The following is a 17,828-nucleotide window of genomic DNA, read 5'->3' as shown; positions in this document are numbered from 1 at the left end:
TGTTCCTTTCTGGCCTATGTTACTTTAGGCTCTCTCTTTGCTTAGAGGACCCCTTTCAATATTTCTTGTAGGGCTGCTTTCATGGTTGCAAATTCCTTTAGTTTTGTTTGTCCTGGAAGCTTTTATCTCTCCTTCTATTTTCAATGACAGTTTAGCTAGATATAGTATTCTTGGCTGCATATTTTCTCATTTAGTGCTGAATATATCATGCCAGTCATTTCTGGCCTGCCAGGTGTCTGTGGATAGGTCTGTTGCCAATGTAATGTTTCTACCATTGTAGGTTACAGATCTCTTGGCCTTAGCTGCTTTCAGGATTTTCTCTTTATTTCTGAGACTCATAAGTTTTACTATTAGATGTCAGGGTGTTGACCTATTTTTATTGATTTTGAGGGGGGGTTCTCTGTGCCTCCTGGATTTTGATGCCTGTTTCCTTCCCCACATTAGGGAAATTCTCTGCTATAATTTGCTCCAATATACCTCTGCCCCTCTCTCTCTTTCTTCTTCTTCTGGAATCCCAATTATTCTAATATTGTTTTGTCTTATGGTATCACTTATCTCTCAAATTCTGTCCTTTTGATCCAGTAGTTGTTTATCTTTCTTTATCTCAGCTTCTTTATTTTCCATCATTTGGGCTTATAAATCACTAATTCTCTCTTCTGCCTCATTTATCCTAGCTGTTAGAGCCTCCATTTTTTATTGCACCTCATTAATAGCCTTTTTGATTTCGACTTGGTTAGATTTTAGTTCTTTTATTTCTCTTGAAAGTGTTTCTCTAATATCTTCCATGCTTTTTTCAAGCCCAGCTAGTATCTTTAAAATCCTCATTCTGAACTCTAGTTCCTACATCTTACTAATGTCCATATTGATTAGGTCCCTGGCAGTCGGTACTGCCTCTTGTTCTTTTTTTTTCTTGTTCTTTTTTTTGAGGTGATTTTTTTCCATCTAGTCATTTCGTCTTCCAGAAGGTGGTCGCTTTTTTGTTTAGAGAGTTGTTGCTGTTCTTTTCTTTTACCTCCTGTTGAGTTCGTAGGTGTTTAGAATTTTTTGATCCCTATCCAGCGGCATTCCTGGGACCAAACAAAATCTAGGTCTCCTACCTCTCTGCCATCTTCCTTCCTCCTATCCATATTTTTAATATATTTTCTGAAAGATTTATTTATTTATTTATTTTAGAGAGGGAGAGCTCCTGCATGAGTGGGGAGAGGGGCAGAGGGAGAGGGAGAGAAGCAGACTCCCTGCTAAGTGCATAGCTTGATGTGGTACTTGATCACAGGACCCTGAGATCCGGACCCTGAGATCATTATCTGAGTGGAAATCAAGAGTCAGAAGCTTAACTGATTGAGGCATCTAGACACCCCTTGTCGTTTTATTTTAATATCTATTATGTTCCTTTTTATTTTTTCTTGTTTTGTTTGTTTTGTTTTTGACTTTTTGTTTATTTTATTATGTGATGTTAATCATCATACATAATATCATTAGTTTTTGATGTAGTGTTCCATGATTCATTGTTTGCATATAACACCCAGTGCTCCATTCAGTATGTGCCCTCTTTAACACCCATCACCAGGTTAACCTACCCCCCCACCCCCTCCCTCTAGAACCCTCAGTTTGTTTCTCAGAGTCCATAGTCTCTCATGGTTCCTCTCCCCCTCCAATGTCCCCAACTTCATTTTTCCCTTCCTACTATCTTCTTTTTCTAAAACATGTAATGTATTATTTGTTTCAGAGGTACAGGTCTGTGATTCAACAGTCTTACACACTTCACAGTGCTAACCATAGCACATATCGTCCCCAATGTTTATTACCCAGCCACCCCATCCTTCCTACCCCTCCACCAATCCAGCAACCCTCAGTTTGTCTCCTGAGATTAAGAATTCTGAAATGACATTGTTTTTTAAAATAGCAATTTAAAAATCTGTATATTTTGAATCTGTTCTCAGAAATTAAGTATCAAGAAACTAAGTTATTAAGCTTTATAACCTTTCTAATACATAATATATAGCACTATGTATATGTAATATATATTCTTATAAAATCTTCAAAAATATTCTATAAATTCTACTAATTAGATGTCCAATTAAAAGATCAAAAATGATGTTTCAAGGTTTCTTACTACAATTTATGAATACAGAACAGAAACTGAAGTGACAACCTAATTGCTTTGAATACACACATCATCTTTTTATAAGCTGGTTATTTGTTTTTTTTTCTTTTTAAGATTTTATTTATTCATTCGGCAGAGAAAGAAATATAGTGAGAGCAGGAACACAAGTGGGGGAGTGGGAGAGGGAGAAGAAGGCCTCCCGCAGAGCAGGGAGCCTGGTGCCAGGCTTGATCCCAGGACCCTGGGATCATGACCTGAGCTGAAGGTGGATGCTTAATGACTGAGCCACCCAGGAGCCCCAGGCTGGTTATTTGAATAAGATGATTAGTCCTCTACCCAGTTGAAAGAAGCTATCAGCATTTTCCTTTTATTTATTTATTTATTTATTTATTTATTTATTTATTTGAGAGAGAGCACACTAGCAAGGGAAGAGACAGAGGGAGAGAGAGAGAATCTCAAGCAGACTCCCCGTTGAGCACAGAGCCCTATGCCAGGCTTAATCTCCAGACCCTGAGATCATGACTCGGTGGAAACCAAAACTCAGATGCTTAACTGAGTGAGGCACCCAGGAAACACAATCAGAACTATTTTTTAAAGTGTAAACAATAATATTTTCTATACGTAGATGCATTACCTATATTATTGGTATTGAGAAAAAGCACTGCAGTCTTACATTCTATTTATTTTCACTCACTAATATATAATATAATCATATAAACATGGTACTAAGCCACACTGAATAACCCCTGAAGATAAAATGGCAACAATGTTCTTTAAGGAAATCACCAGCCCAAACGATATTTTACAGAATCTTGTAAACCAAAACAAGTACAAATAATTTTCTTCCAAGGGTAGATAAAAAGTTACTGTTTTAAAGTTTTATATTTCTTAAGCATTTTTATAAAGTATCTAATACTTATTTTTCCCACATTCTGCTATAAATCTCCAACTAGCTTTGTGTGTGTGTGTGTGTGTGTGTGTGTGTGTGTGTGTGTGTTTTTTTGCATTTTTAGAGAATAAAATATACTTGGTGAAGGATGAGAGGAGCAGTATAACAAGGATGAAGTTTTTCAAACAAAAGTATTACAGAATGCTAAATTACTGACTCAATTTCCTTAAAAAAATATCAACTGCATCAACACAATTCTTATTAAAACAAATATGTAGCTCTTTCCTTTACAAATCAATTATAAACCTCACTGGGCAAAAAGCTATTTCCTTTCATGGCCTTTACTACAGATCAATCTAGAATCTACAATATTTGGCACGCCTCCTGACTCATTGTGCTTTGTGGAACAAAAGTTAAATCTCACAATTTCCTCTTATTACTAAGAAGGACAAACAAAATAAAATAACATCACCAAATAATTGCACATCCCTTTGATAGAGAGATAGTGAATGCCTGGAAGTTACTGAACACAAGTTATAAAAAGACTAAATGTTTTCTACTTAGATTTTTAAAGTATACAGAGGTAGGTCATTCATTTCTTCATATAAATACTAGACGGCCATTTCCTGGCCCCATTCATACGGATAGGCTTTACTTCGAGGGCTATATAAAACCAAAACATTTCAGTGCCAAAGAGGCTATATTTCCCTTTCTTTATCTTTCTCATACACATACAAAGAAAGAGAGAGAGAGAGATACTCAAACACAAATATCATTGACTGAAAATGGATAAAAGATAGAATTTTGCCAAACAAACAAATAGATGGATGACAGCAAGACATATGATACATCAAAAAATTTACCATAAAATATAATACTAGTATAAAAATATATCCTAGTGAATTAACAGAAGCTTCTTTGCTCAGAAAATAAGCTCTCCAGATTACCCCACTTTTTCAGAACATACATTTATTTTCAGGGCAAATACTTTAAAACTTCAGAAATGTACCAGGAGTTGAATCATATTTAAAAAGCTTCTATTTAAAAAGAAAGGTGATGACATTTGTCCACATTATGTTTTTAAGGTAGCAATATAGAGCTACACGATTATAAAATAAAATGTATTAGCATTAAATTGAGTATAAACTACACAGACTCCAGTAACACATACCAAGCAGTATGTCTAAAATATATTCTGAGATAGTGATTCTATGAGATTGTTGTTAGGTGTTATTTTACAAATCATCTGGGGTCATATTAGTGTAAGATTAAAACATCTTCTAAAACTGTAAAGCAATGTGGTTTTCATTTCTCTCCCTCACAAATTGTATTGTTCCACAGCTGTTTTGCCAGGGTAAGGAGTGGAGTAGACAAGTGCCACCTCAACAATGATAAGATATATGATGTAGAAGTTTCTTTTAGGTAGGTAGAGAAAGTAAATGCCCACTTCTGGATCCTGAGAGATTGTGAGAAGAAAAAGTTCATTTTTGTTATACTGCTCCTCTCATCCTTCACCAAGTATATTTGATTCTCTAAAAATGCAAAATAAAACACCCACCCACACACACACACAGGTTGTGTGGAGAGTGCAGCTGTACACATCCTCAGAACATAGGAGCGGTATCCAGAATGATATGGGACAGGCCAAGACTACTGAGAAAATAAGTGTTACCATGCCCCAAATATATCTCAAAACGATGCGAAGCTTCCAGGAGAAACATCTAGTATCAGGTACCTAACACAGTCAGTAACACTCAGGGGCGACTCTATGACATTAAAAGTGAGTACTAGCTAGAGAGATAAGCGTGAGACCCTATTTCTGGCTCCTCACAAGGCCGGCAGATTTTCAGGATAATGTGTCCCTGGATGTCTTAGCTCAAGAGCTTTCATTTAACAGTAGAAACTTAAGATCAGTTTGCAGCTCCCCAGAAAGGGAGACTTGGAGGGACACAGCCAAGCCTACACTTTGGCCGTGGGCTGTAATGCCAGGGCTCCACAGCACAGGGCGCGGTTGAGGTGCAGATCTGACCAATCAGGCAGCAAAGACCAATCAGAGGTCAGACCAATCAGAAAGGAGGCCCTTTCTCCTCTCCACCCACTAACGTAAAGGTATATAATCCCACCATGTTAAGTAGCAGAGATATCATGATGCCATGTGTTAGAAAATTTAAAACCTGGCTCCCAGCAGCCTCCCTCAACAAGAGACCCTTCCTTCTGCCCCCACACAAAAGGGACAGCCACACAGCAGGGAAGAGGTGCTTTAGAATGTTCACATAATTTGTTTGCTAACCAAAATACAATACAGCAATTTCTAACCTACATTTAAATTCAGGAAACATTGATTAAAAACACTAAACAGATACCTTAACTAAATGCATGTAAATGAATTGTTTTCCAAGGTACAGAATTTAGGACATCATCTTTTCTTGCGTATATGAGGAACACAGTACTTTCTCCCATGGATGGTCTTGAAATCAGGGGACTAACATCTGCTGCATGCTATTCTAAGTGCAAGTAAATAAATATTTTGAAAATAACTAACTTCAAATATCATGAATTATTCTACTGTAGTTATAGCCATCGATATCGGAGTTTCTCTGTTCAGACTCATTCCAGGCCCTCCATGCTGCATATAATTTACCCTGATATTGACCACAGGGCTAACAGATTCCTGCCTCTGGATGTTGTCACAACAGCTTTAAATAAACTTTCAGGCAAGTTGACAATCAGAGCATCTGAGTAGGGAACTGAGACTTCATGGTGTCTATAGCTCAGATTGTATGAAATATTTTGTGCTTTATTTGCCCATGAATATGTAATAATTGTAACATGTAAAAATAACCTTCAGTATGAAAATGTGTTATTCACATTTATACACTAGACCACTAGAAAATGTCAAGCTTCAATTTAATACTGAAAAGATAACAGTATTTATGTAAATTTTTAAGATACTATTAACTATTACATATATATTAATGAATACATACAAATATTTGTACAAGTGAAAAAAAAACAAACAAGCATGTGAATGATACACAACCACTTCAGAAGAAGGGAAGGGGAGAAGAAAGAGGTGGACTTTATATGTTATTGTAGGGGTCTGAATGTTTTAAAAGAGATACCTTAGGCCAAATATTAAAATCTATTAAAAATGGTAATTGCTTACTATATAACTTCCTGTACAAGTCTGTATGGTAGAAGTATTTTATAATTATATATGCACTTGCTTTAACTCTAAAACATCTGTTTCTTCTATTCTTATAGATTAAGTAGACTAATTCAGATTTCCTCATCAGAGATTTAGGGGAGAATTAAAGCACATATTGATCACTTCTATCTTTTAGTTTGAATGTGTTCAGTATCATGTTGGCAAACCAGGCTGCAGAAACTACAATGCTACTGTAGGAAACTCAAGATCCTCTTATAAGCTCTAGCTGGTGTGATTATAGCTAGCACCTTATTTTGAGATAATTCGCCAAGCAGCAGGTTATAAACCAAGACTGCTCAAAGGCAGCAAATGGTGCTGAACCAAGAATTATCAAGGATTCTAGATAAGGTGAAGGGACGGCAAAAAAGAAAGCAGGAAACATGGTCACAGAAAAGAGCAATATGATAGAGCAGACAGTGGATTCCAGAGAACTGTAATGTGAGTGTGGAGCTGACCAGGAAAGCCCAAGGGGAATAACTGACGAAAGGAATGTGACACAGATGCCTAGGGAACAGAGAAGGTAAACTATAAACTGGGGACAGAGGACTTAGTAAAAAGACATGGATTCTGATATCATCTTGTAAGAGTCAAATTATAGAAAAGTTCCAACTCTGATTACAAGGTAGAAGCAAGAATCCACTACAGATTTGTCAAATCCCAAATCTGCATTTCCTTCCTAAAATGGAAAATGGCAGGCAGAAGGTGGAGAAATTTGAAATTTGGAGTGAAAATCCTGGAGCTACTACAGTTGAGGTATTGCATATATTTTGATCAGGCATTCAAATCTGGTGTTTGTCCAACATTGTAGGAAGTAGTAGAGCAGCCTTCCAAGAAGAGTCAAAACCTATAATTTAATAAAAGGTAAGATCTACATTTTTTTAAAGATTTTATTTATTTATTCATGAGAGACAGAGGGAGACAGAGGGAGAGAGAGAGAGAGAGAAGCAGAGGGAGAAGCAGGCTCCCAAGGAGCAGGGAGCCCGATGTGGGACTCGATCCCAGGACCCTGGGATCATGACCTGAGCCGAAGGCAGACGCTTAACCATCTGAGCCACCCAGGCGCCCAAGATCTACATTTTATAAAGCTTATTTCCCTCTGGGCATCTAGTAAAGAAAGAGTAAACACCTTCAAGCAAAAATAAGTAATTTTATAACAACTATTAACAACTCACAAAACAAAGTCAAACCTATCTTGTCATAAATATGAGTATAGCATACATTTAAATCTTTACTTGCATAGAAATAGAGCTAAAAGATGTTTTTAAAATATTTATGAATTTAAATTCAAATGTGCCAAATGCAGTTTTTACAGATTCATAAATTTAGCCATCTCAAAAACTATGTGTAATAAGATGGGAAAATATGTAATTCAATTTAAAATTTGTATCCATTCTCACCAGACTAAACTATTGGAGAAAGACTCCTAAACTACCTTTAATTTACATCTATTCAAAGTGGTTTTGAGGCCTCCTTAAATTCTAGATTAACATAAAATGTTTACACGTATTGAATTTAGTTGCTAAATCTGCAAGAACTGCAAGAACTCAAGAATTACACTGGACAGAATTCAATAAACATGGTATTCCAGTAAATATAAAAATTAATTTAAAAAATATTTATACATTAAAGCATTTTTTAATCCCCTGTACTACATGTGTATTTTGTTTGTTTGCAAGTTATTCTGCTCTATTTTGTCAGGTTTTTCCATAGTGTCTCAGTGACCCCACCTCCTACACTGGTATTATTTATACAATTTAAAGGAAAAAAAATTTCATTAAGTATATGTCAAGGTAGAACAAATTACAATTTTAGAACTTTAAAATTGACAGAAGCCAATTAGATCTAAAATTGTAGATAAATTGCTGTAGGTAAATTACTGCTGAGAAATAAGATGTAAGAGCTAAGTGACCTCCAAGAGTAAAACAGGATTTGCCCCTAAGTTTAACAGCAGACTAAGAAACTGTAGAAGTGTATAGTGACTACAATGAAAATGAGTTGCATATTGAGGTTTTGTAATAGAGAATAGGGCAGTCACTTGATAGCACTTCATGCAAATCTACTCAACATCTTGTGAGGCCCCGAGGACACTCAACATGAGAAATAGTGAAATTTACCTCCTATTCTAGGCAAAGTCCATTCCCACAAAGACACATATAACTCAGATTCAAATAATAAGGCCTTAGTTTGATAGGGTTCATCTTTAAGAAGTGTTTTTTTTTTTTTTTCCCCCACTCAATGGAAGTATCAAAAGGTGAACTATCCCACAAAGGTGTTAACAGACTTAGTAAAAATACACGGCATTTCTACATTTACTGAAGACAAAAGAAAGGGGAAGGAGGTAGTTTTTTAGCCCATCAAGAATAAAGATTGAGAAATGCTATACTAAAATGTAATATAGAAATTCTATTTATTTATTTATTTATTTATTTATTTTAAAGATTTTATTTATTTATTTGACAGAGAGAGACAGCGAGAGCAGGAACACAAGCAGGGGGAGTGGGAGAGGGAGAAGCGGGCCTCCCGCCCGGAGCGCGATGTGGGACTCGATCCCAGAACCCTGGGATCATGACCTGAGCCGAAGGCAGACGCTTAACGACTGAGCCACCCAGGCGCCCTAGAAATTTTTTTTAAATTGGGTCACCTGAAAAACTCATTCCGTCAAGTATTTGACTCTTGATTTCGCCTCAGGTCGTGATCTCAGGGCTCGGAGATGGAGCCCAGATCAGGCTCCATGGTTAGTGCGAATGGATTGGGCTTAATGCAGAGTCTGCTTGGGATTCTCTCTCTCTCTTGCCTCTCCCCACCCACCCCCAGCTGGCACACTCTCTCTCTCTCACTCTAGATAAATAAATAAATACACAAAGAAATAAATAAATAAAATCTTTTTTAAAAAGTTGTTTTTTTTTAAATTAAATTAGTGTCTGCCCACAATAAAATTTTATAGTGGGTCTAAGGCAAATCAGATGCAACCTTCCCGCCTCTTCTCTTCCTCTTACTGTAGGTATGTATGTATTTGTGTACTGGTCAGGAACTTATAACAATGACTATGGCCAGGAGAATTCTATATCACTTTATAACAGAAAACATTTAAATATTTTTCTCTTTACACATAAAGAATGAGGTGCCTCTAGGGGCACCTGGTGACTTAGTCAGTTGTGTCTGACTCTTGGTTTCAGCAGGGGTCATGATCTTGGGATCCCGTGTGGGACTCTGCACTGGACACAGAGTCAGCTTGTCCCTCTCCCACCCTTCTCCCCTCCCCCATACCCTTCCATTGGTGCACGTGAGTGTGCACACATGAGCCCTCTCTCTCTCTCCCTCTCTCTAATAAATATATAAAATCTTTATTCTTTTAAAGATTTAATTTATTTATTTTTGTGTTTGTGTGTGTGAGAGAGAGAGAGCACGAGCAGGGGGAATGGCAGAGGGAGAGAGAGAAGCAGGCTCCCCATTGAGCAGAGAGCCCAATGCGGTACTCGATCCCAGGACCACAGGATTATGACCCGAGCTGAAGGCAGACGTTTAACCTACTGAGTCAGCCAGGTGCCCCTAAATAAAACCTTTAAAAAAAGAGAATGAGGTGGCTTTATACTATGTTCACAGAGTGTGTGGAATAGTGTGAAATAATTCTGGATTCAAGTCCCAGTTCCACCACCTGCTAGCCATGAAAGTTTGGGTAAATTATGTAACCTCCCTGGGACTCTTTCACGAAATCAATAAAGTAAGGATAGTAAAGAGATTACATGAGATAATGAATATAAAGCCTTTAACACATTTCCTGGGCCATATAGCAAACACAAATAAATATTAGGAATTATTGTTATTACAATGGTCAATAATGATCAGTTTGAATAATATAATCCACCACAACAGTTAAATCACAACAAATTAAAGAAAAAATTATAGATAGTCCAGAAAAAATATTCATATAGCTAACATGTCATTATTCCATTTTTGCTTTGGTAAACAAAAAATACTAAAGACAACAGAGCAAACTTGCCAATAATATATATATAAACTAGTCTGCAAAAGTCCTTAATAATTGTTACAAACAAATCACTGATGACTGTACTTTGAGGCTCTATGAACTGCTTATGAGTTTCACAAAGTGGTAAATGGGGTTTCAAGATACTGTGATAAGTTGTTTTGGTTTCATGTTCCGAAGACATAGTCATATGGAAGACATCAGGAAAAACACTTAGAGACACATGAATGTCAATTATTACATATATAACTCATGAATGTTGTTCAGTAAAAATGGAATTTCAGAGAACATAAAGGTTTTTCATTATTTCCTTTTTTTTTTCTCAGAAGAGTTAACCAAGAGCAGTGTGGAAGATAGCAGTTGCATTTAACACAATTTTGTCTACCAAACCTGGAAGTCCTATATTGTTTGAATAAAATTTACCTTTCTTCTTTCTTTCTTTCTTTCTTTCTTTCTTTCTTTCTTTCTTTCTTTCTTTCTTTCTTTCTTTCTTTCTTTTTTTTTTTTTAGAAGGTTGGGGAGGGGCAGAGGGAGAAGCAGAGAGAAAATTCCAAGCAGGCTCCATGGCCAGTGCAGAGCCTCAGGGTTGTCATGACCTGAGCCGAAATCAAGAATTGGATGCTTAACTGACTGAGCCACCGGGGCGCCCAAACTTTGCTTTTCTTAATCAATTACTAGATTATGTATTTTTTTGCTTCCCCAACAATGCCAAGTTTGGTGTATTCACCTACAAAATAGTCTCTATTAGTGTTTAATAAATGTTGATAAAATGAATTACAGATGACAACTACTCTTCATTTCTGTCTTCCTGTTGACATTTTCAAGATAGAATGAAATGCATTAAACAAAACGAATATGTTCTCCATTTCTGCAATGTTAATTAAGGACTAATTCTTGTAAATGAAAGAACTGATTTTAAGTGAAAAGATAAATGTTTCAGAAACAAATGCTAACTTAAGTAATCCTTGTCATCTATTAAGACAGAAAAGATACTTTTATTATCTTTTCCCTTCCTTTCACCATGTTTAAGAATAACCAGTAATCATTGAATGAATGGAAAATCATATGTATTTAAGCAAAATAAATAAAGTCTGGAACAATGCAAAGATAATGTCTCATTGTTTCTATTAATTAAATATTAATACCATGTGCATACTTTAATACAAGAAGGTGATAGTTTAGCCTACCTTTTAAATCCATCCTTTTAGAAGTAGTGTTGAGTCATTTTCAGCAATATTACTCCTCTGCCTTACCCTTCTATGGGTAAAAATAGCTAACCTGAGATTGTTTTTTATAAAATAGCTCACCTGAGGTTACTAAGACTCTGTGAACGCAGAGACAAAATTTTCTCATGTGAGACCTTAGTTTCACCAGAATTGTGTTCAAATTCCTTTCACTGTGGCTATGTCAGATGACACAAACACAGTAGGTATGATGCAGGGTCACAAAACACTCACCACAGTTGGCCTCATCTGATGCGTCTGCACAGTCTGGATCCTCATCACAAACCCACAGCTTGGAAATGCAATGTTTAGTAGTTTTACATTGGAAATAGTCTGGAGAACAGCTGTTTTCAGCTTAAGAGAAAAACATCTATTAAAATGTAGCTTTGAACAAGAACAGACATTTTATCTAAAAAACAATTAGACAAACAACTGCTTAAGACAGTCAACTGGAAATGTATTATCTTTTAATTAATAAAGCTCTGAAGGTGAAGAGTTTTAACTTTCATTATCTATGATATATTCCAAATATTCTTTCTGGTAGAAATAAATAAAACCTATTTCTGCAATGATACATTTGATAAAAATCAGAGTTCTCAAAACAAGCCCACCTTGATTAGCTATATTTCAAAATTAATTTTAAAAATAAAGAATTCAGAGCCTTTCAGAATAATTTTACCAAATAAATGGAAGAATTTATACATATGCATTTCTATAAATAGAAAAAGACTAAAATCAGAAGATATTGGTGAATAAGGAAATAAAAACCATCAAACTCCTCAAAATCTCTAGTCGTGTTGGGTTTTTGAGGGAAGAGGCGAACATGGGAATTAGAGTGTAAACTGCATCGCAAATCCTAGTCAGTTTAATGGATCAGCTCTTAGAATGACTAACCATAAAGAAGTGGTAGTGACTTTATTCTGAATGCACCATCTCAATCAAATTGCTGGGTGACTGCACATTATTTACTGATAAAAGTTTTAGGGGAATAAAATAAAACTACAGCAAGACAGAAATGTTGACAGTGGTTCTGTTGAGACCCTGAAACTTGACAGGTACTTTATTGTTCCGATTCTGTGTGTGTGTGTGTGTGTGTGTGTGTGTGTGTGTGTGCGCGCGCGCGTGCGCGCACCTGTCTGCCTCTGTGCATATATGTATACGACGGAAACTGTTTTGCCTTCCATTTAACCGAGTTTGATTTTTGGTGGGGGATGGGAAAAAGAGGGAAAAGAGTAGAACATATTTTACTGTTGTTTCTTGAAGTAGCTTGCAAAGATACATTATATAGAGTATTATCTACGGTTTTTAACAAATTATTTTGTAGATCCTTTTGCTCAGATTTTCTCATCATATATTCAACATGTATTTTATGGGGGAAAAACAATCTAATTAATGGAGTTGATTTCAAGTAACTGATTAATCAATAGAAGAAAAATACCTGTAGCTGCTTAATGTGGGCAAAAAAAAAAAATCAATTTATGAATAAAACACCACAGTCACCTGTAATGTTGATTTTGCTTCTTCCCTTAAGGATGATGTGAATGAATGCATGTTGTTTCAGGTTTGCCATAACCTCCACATAGCTATTTAAGTAAAGACCACCCATGTTTTAATTTTCTCTATATCCTTTATAGAGAGCTTCTTAAGTAACCCATCCCCAAAGGTACCGATTTGGAAGTATATGCCCATAATTGGTGTTATGTTTTTCTACACTATGTGGATGTATGGTACACAACAAAAAATTTTAGACCAATGTCAGTTGAGATTCGAGTAAGACAAGATGGAACATTCTGAGGTGACTTACGACAGTCTCTTTCATCTTCCTCGTCCCCACAGTCATCTTGTCCATTACACCTGAGGTTTGCTGGGATACATTTTTGGTTCTTTGTACACTTGAACTGACCTGACAGGCAGACATGTGTGTCTAAAAGAGAGAAAGAAGAACAACAAAATCTGTGCTGAAACTGTGTCTGTATAAATCAGTGCAGACAAAATCAGGTAATAATTAGATTTCTGTTCCTTGGTTAAGAATTTAATCACCTACCACAGTTGAGTTCATCAGAATTGTCTCCACAGTCGTTCTCTCCATCACAGATGAAAGCAGGCAGAGCACAGAGCCCAGTGCCACACTGAAACCGGCCTGGCTGACATTTAAATTCAGCTAGGGGAGAAAACAGACTGGTATCATCGAACGTCAAGCTTCACTCATGACCTCTTAAATAGAGCTTTCCTGACATTACAGATATTTATTATTTCATTATATTAAACATACTCTAGAGCACAACGTGAATGTCTTATACATAGATAGCTATTGGGTTTAGATATATGGTACAACCAGGCCATGAGCAACTCAGATGGCCTCCAGATTACATTTCACAAATTAACAGTAAGAAATCCCAGATGATAAGGCATTTTTGCCATATTTTTGAATTTATATATGAAATAATGATAAGAATAATCATCATAATAAAGTAGGATCTATTGAATATCTACTCTGTATCAAGCACTGGGTGAGACCCTTTCACATAGAGCTACTAATTGAATCTCATCATAACTTTCTCACCTCAATATCACCATGACCATTTTATAAATGAGGAAACTAGGTCTCATGGATATTAATAACTCACCCAAGTATGTACAAGTTTCAAGTGCCAGATATGGAAATTAGATCTAGATCTGACTCTGAGTCTTCTCACAAACCAAGTTGCTTGTAATAAAACACTTACCTTTTGACTGATGATCCTAATGTATGTAGTTTTGATAAGTCAACCAAATATTAATAAGTGATATTTTAAACTTTCTTTGGGAAATTAATTATGCTTTTATATATATAATATTAAGTGAAATTTCTTTAACATTAAAAAATTAACTCAATATATGCTCGACGTCCATATAAGTGAGTTCTAAAATGTTGAAAGTCATTTAACTTCAATCTATAACATTTCTTAGTTAATCACACTAAGTGTTGAAACTGTGTGATACTTAATTTCTCATATTACGAACATGTGCACTTCCTCTATTTCCTTTTGCTTCATATATGGTTTTCTTGAATGTTCCTTTGCTACCAAAACAACCTGCCCATAAGATGAGTTTTAACTATCAGAGGAGTTTCAACGCCTGGAAAATAGATGGGAAGCCTATCTGACCTTTAAATGTGTCTCCAGGATAATCCTTGGTGTACTAGAGCATCATAGAAAATGCAATCAAAAACTTAGGGTGCCAGAGAATTCGTGATGCATCACTCTTAACCACATGCATTTAAATAACATTATTGAAGTTTGCAAGTTATGTGAAACAGGATTTAAGCTTTCCTGTCTTTTCAGATGAAATTATAAGGATGTAAGTAAATTAGTACCTGCAAATTTTGAAGATGCAGCTACTCAAAAATGAATTCTAAACACTCCACAGACTCATGTACATCACTTTCCACCTCACCATAACTCTCAAAATAAAGCTCCATGCCTACAGATGTCCGGTGCTGTTAACCCATCGACTCCAACTAAAAGATCATTTACTAAAAATCACAGAGATAATGTCACCAATAAAAACATGTACTATTGGTATTTAAGCAGGATAAGGATGACACAGAAACTCTTAGATACCAGATGTCTCCTTGCTTTCCCTCAGACGACTTTAAAATTATATTTGTTCACCATATATTTTGAAAGTGTGTAAATATGAGGGGGGAAGGAGCAAGATGGTGGAGGAGTAGGAGACCTAAATTTCGTCTGGTCCCAGGAATTCAGCTAGATAGGGATCAAACCATTCTGAACACCTACAAACTCAACAGGACATCAAAGAAAAGAATAGCAGCAACTCTCTGAACAGAAAAGTGACCACTTTCTGGAAAGTAGGATGTGTGGAGAAGCGAATCTGAGGCAATACTCGGGAAGATAGACAGCGGGGGAGGGGGTCTCTGTCAGCCGATACCGGCAAGTGATGGAGCAGCAGAGCACAAAACTGGAACTTTTACAAGTCCACTCCGCTCCACTGAGGGATGTCATTCCAGTGGCTAAGCAGGGGGTGGAACCCTCGCTGAGACAGTGTGGTCTCAGGACCCTCAGGGTCGCAGAAAGACGGGGGTGCCTGATTGCAGCAGAGCTCCCAGATATTGGAGTGGGCAAGCTGGCTGCAGAGATGGAGCTAGAGGGGGCTCTCAGCTCAGGGTTGCCATAAACTGTTATCCACGGCACAGTCGGGCCATGGCTCCTCCAGCAGGGACCCAACAAGTGGTAGATCTGGGAAGGATCCCCTTCCTCCCCCAGGAAGAGCGGCAGGGGAGCACACCGCAGGAATCTGCTGGGTTTGGAGACTCCACACGGGGTCATGTGCCAGAGCTAGAAATGCTTGGTCACAGGCTGGGTGAGCATGGAGTGTGGCAAGAGACTGGGGAGACAGGAGTGATTGACTGCTTTTCTCTGGGGGCACACTGAGGAGTAGGGCCCCAAGTTCTCGGCTCCTCCACGCAGAGATTGGGAGGCCGCCATTTTCACTCTCGTCGTTAAAAGCAATTCAGAAAGCTTGCAGGGAACAAAAGCTACGGAGAGCAAACCCGAGCAGATTACTCAACCTGGCCCCCGGAAGGGCAGGGCAATTCCACCTCCAGCAAAGACATCTGAGAATCACTGTGACAGGTCCATCCCCCAGAAGATCAGCAAGAACAGCCAGCCAAGACCAAGTTTACCCATCAATGAGAATGGCAGAACACCAGCACTAGGGGAATACAGCACATAGAATTCATGGCATTTTTCCCCCTGATTCTTTAGTCTTTCAAAGTTAATATTTTTTTAATTTTCTTTTTCTTTTTTTTTTAATTTTTCTTTTTCCCTTTTTTAACCAACATGTTATCAATCCTTTTTTAAAAATCTTTTTTATTTTTCATTCTTAGAGTCATATTCTATCCCTTCATAGTAGTTAACCTTATTTTTGGCATATATCTAAGTTGTTCTCTCTTTAAATTTTGGGATACAATTTCTTCTGAAGGACCAAAATATACCCTAAATCTCTAGTGTATGGCTTTGTTCTACTCCCCTGCCTGATCACATTCTCTCCTTTTTCTTCCTTTTTCAAAATTTCTCTTATTTTGTTTTTCAACCAACTTCATATCTTATCAATTGCTTTTATAAAATCTTTTATAATTTTCATCTTTACAGTCATATTCCATCCCTTCATTATATTTAACCCTATTTTTTGTACATAAATAAGCTTTTCTTCTTTAAATTTTATGGGGCAGTTTCTTCTAACAGACCAAAATATGCCCAAAATCTAGTGTGTGGCACTGATCTATTCACCTGCCTAATCATATTTGATCATATTCTTTTTTAATTTTTTTTAATCTTTTTCATTTTCATTTTTCTTTTTTCATTCCTTCCTTTTCTTTTCCCCCAATATCAGGTCTCTTCTGATATATTTAGAGTATATTTTTCTGGGGTCGTTGTTATCCTGTTAGCATTTTGTTCTCTCATTCATCTGTTGTCTTCTGGACAAAATGACAAGACAGAAAAAATCATCTCAAAAAAAGAACAAGAGGCAGTACCGAATGCCAGACACCTAATCAACACAGACATTAGTAAGTTGTCAGAACTAGAGTTCAGAATGACGATTTTAAAGATACTAGCTGGGTTTGAAAAACAGCATGGAAGATATTAGAGAAAAACTTTCAAGAGAAATAAAAGAACTAAAATCTAACCAACTTGAAATCAAAAAGGTTATTCATGAGGTGCAATAAAAATGGAGGCTCTAACTGCTAGGATAAATGAGGCAGAAGAGAGAATAGTGATCTAGAAGACCGAATGATGGAGAATAAAAAAGTTGAGACAAAGAAAAATAAACAACTAGTGAATGACGAGAGCAGAATTCAAGAGATAAGTGATACCATAAGACAAAACAATATTAGAATAATTTGGATCCCAGAAGAAGAAGAAAGAGAGAGAGGGGCAGAAGGTAAATTGGAGCAAATTATACCAGAGAACTTCCCTAATGTGGGGAAGGAAACAGGCATCAAAATCCAGGAGGCACAGAGAACCCCCCTCAAAATCAATAAAAATAGGTCAACACCCTGACATCTAATAGTAAAACTTATGAGTCTCAGAAATAAAGAGAAAATCCTGAAAGCAGCTAAGGCCAAGAGATCTGTAACCCACAATGGTAGAAACATTAGATTGGCAACAGACCTATCCACAGACACCTGGCAGGCCAGAAATGACTGGCATGATATATTCAGCACTAAATGAGAAAATATGCAGCCAAGAATACTATATCTAGCTAAACTGTCATTGAAAATAGAAGGAGAGATAAAAGCTTCCAGGACAAACAAAACTAAAGGAATTTGCAACCATGAAAGCAGCCCTACAAGAAATATTGAAAGGGGTCCTCTAAGCAAAGAGAGAGCCTAAAGTAACATAGGCCAGAAAGGAACA

The 17,828-nt window shown here is 36.7% G+C and overlaps 1 protein-coding gene across 1 annotated transcript in view; it reads right to left on the bottom strand.

Annotated features, from left to right (window-relative positions):
- The window catches only part of LRP1B (LDL receptor related protein 1B), a 1,894,461-nt gene that overhangs the window by 194,824 nt on the left and 1,681,809 nt on the right, over window positions 1-17,828 (bottom strand). Inside the window, exons 64-66 of the mRNA XM_073905704.1 lie at window positions 13,454-13,570; window positions 13,214-13,333; window positions 11,644-11,763 (exon numbers count right to left, since the gene is read on the bottom strand). Of these exons, the coding sequence (XP_073761805.1) occupies window positions 11,644-11,763; window positions 13,214-13,333; window positions 13,454-13,570 (357 nt within the window). The remainder of the gene's footprint in view (window positions 1-11,643; window positions 11,764-13,213; window positions 13,334-13,453; window positions 13,571-17,828) is intronic.

Source organism: Callorhinus ursinus, unplaced genomic scaffold (assembly GCF_003265705.2).
Source record: "Callorhinus ursinus isolate GAN/ISIS: 27379988/994484 unplaced genomic scaffold, GSC_fseal_2.0 scaffold2, whole genome shotgun sequence".
In the NCBI taxonomy this organism is placed as follows: Eukaryota; Metazoa; Chordata; class Mammalia; order Carnivora; family Otariidae; genus Callorhinus; species Callorhinus ursinus.
This window is presented reverse-complemented; position numbering and strand designations above follow the sequence as displayed.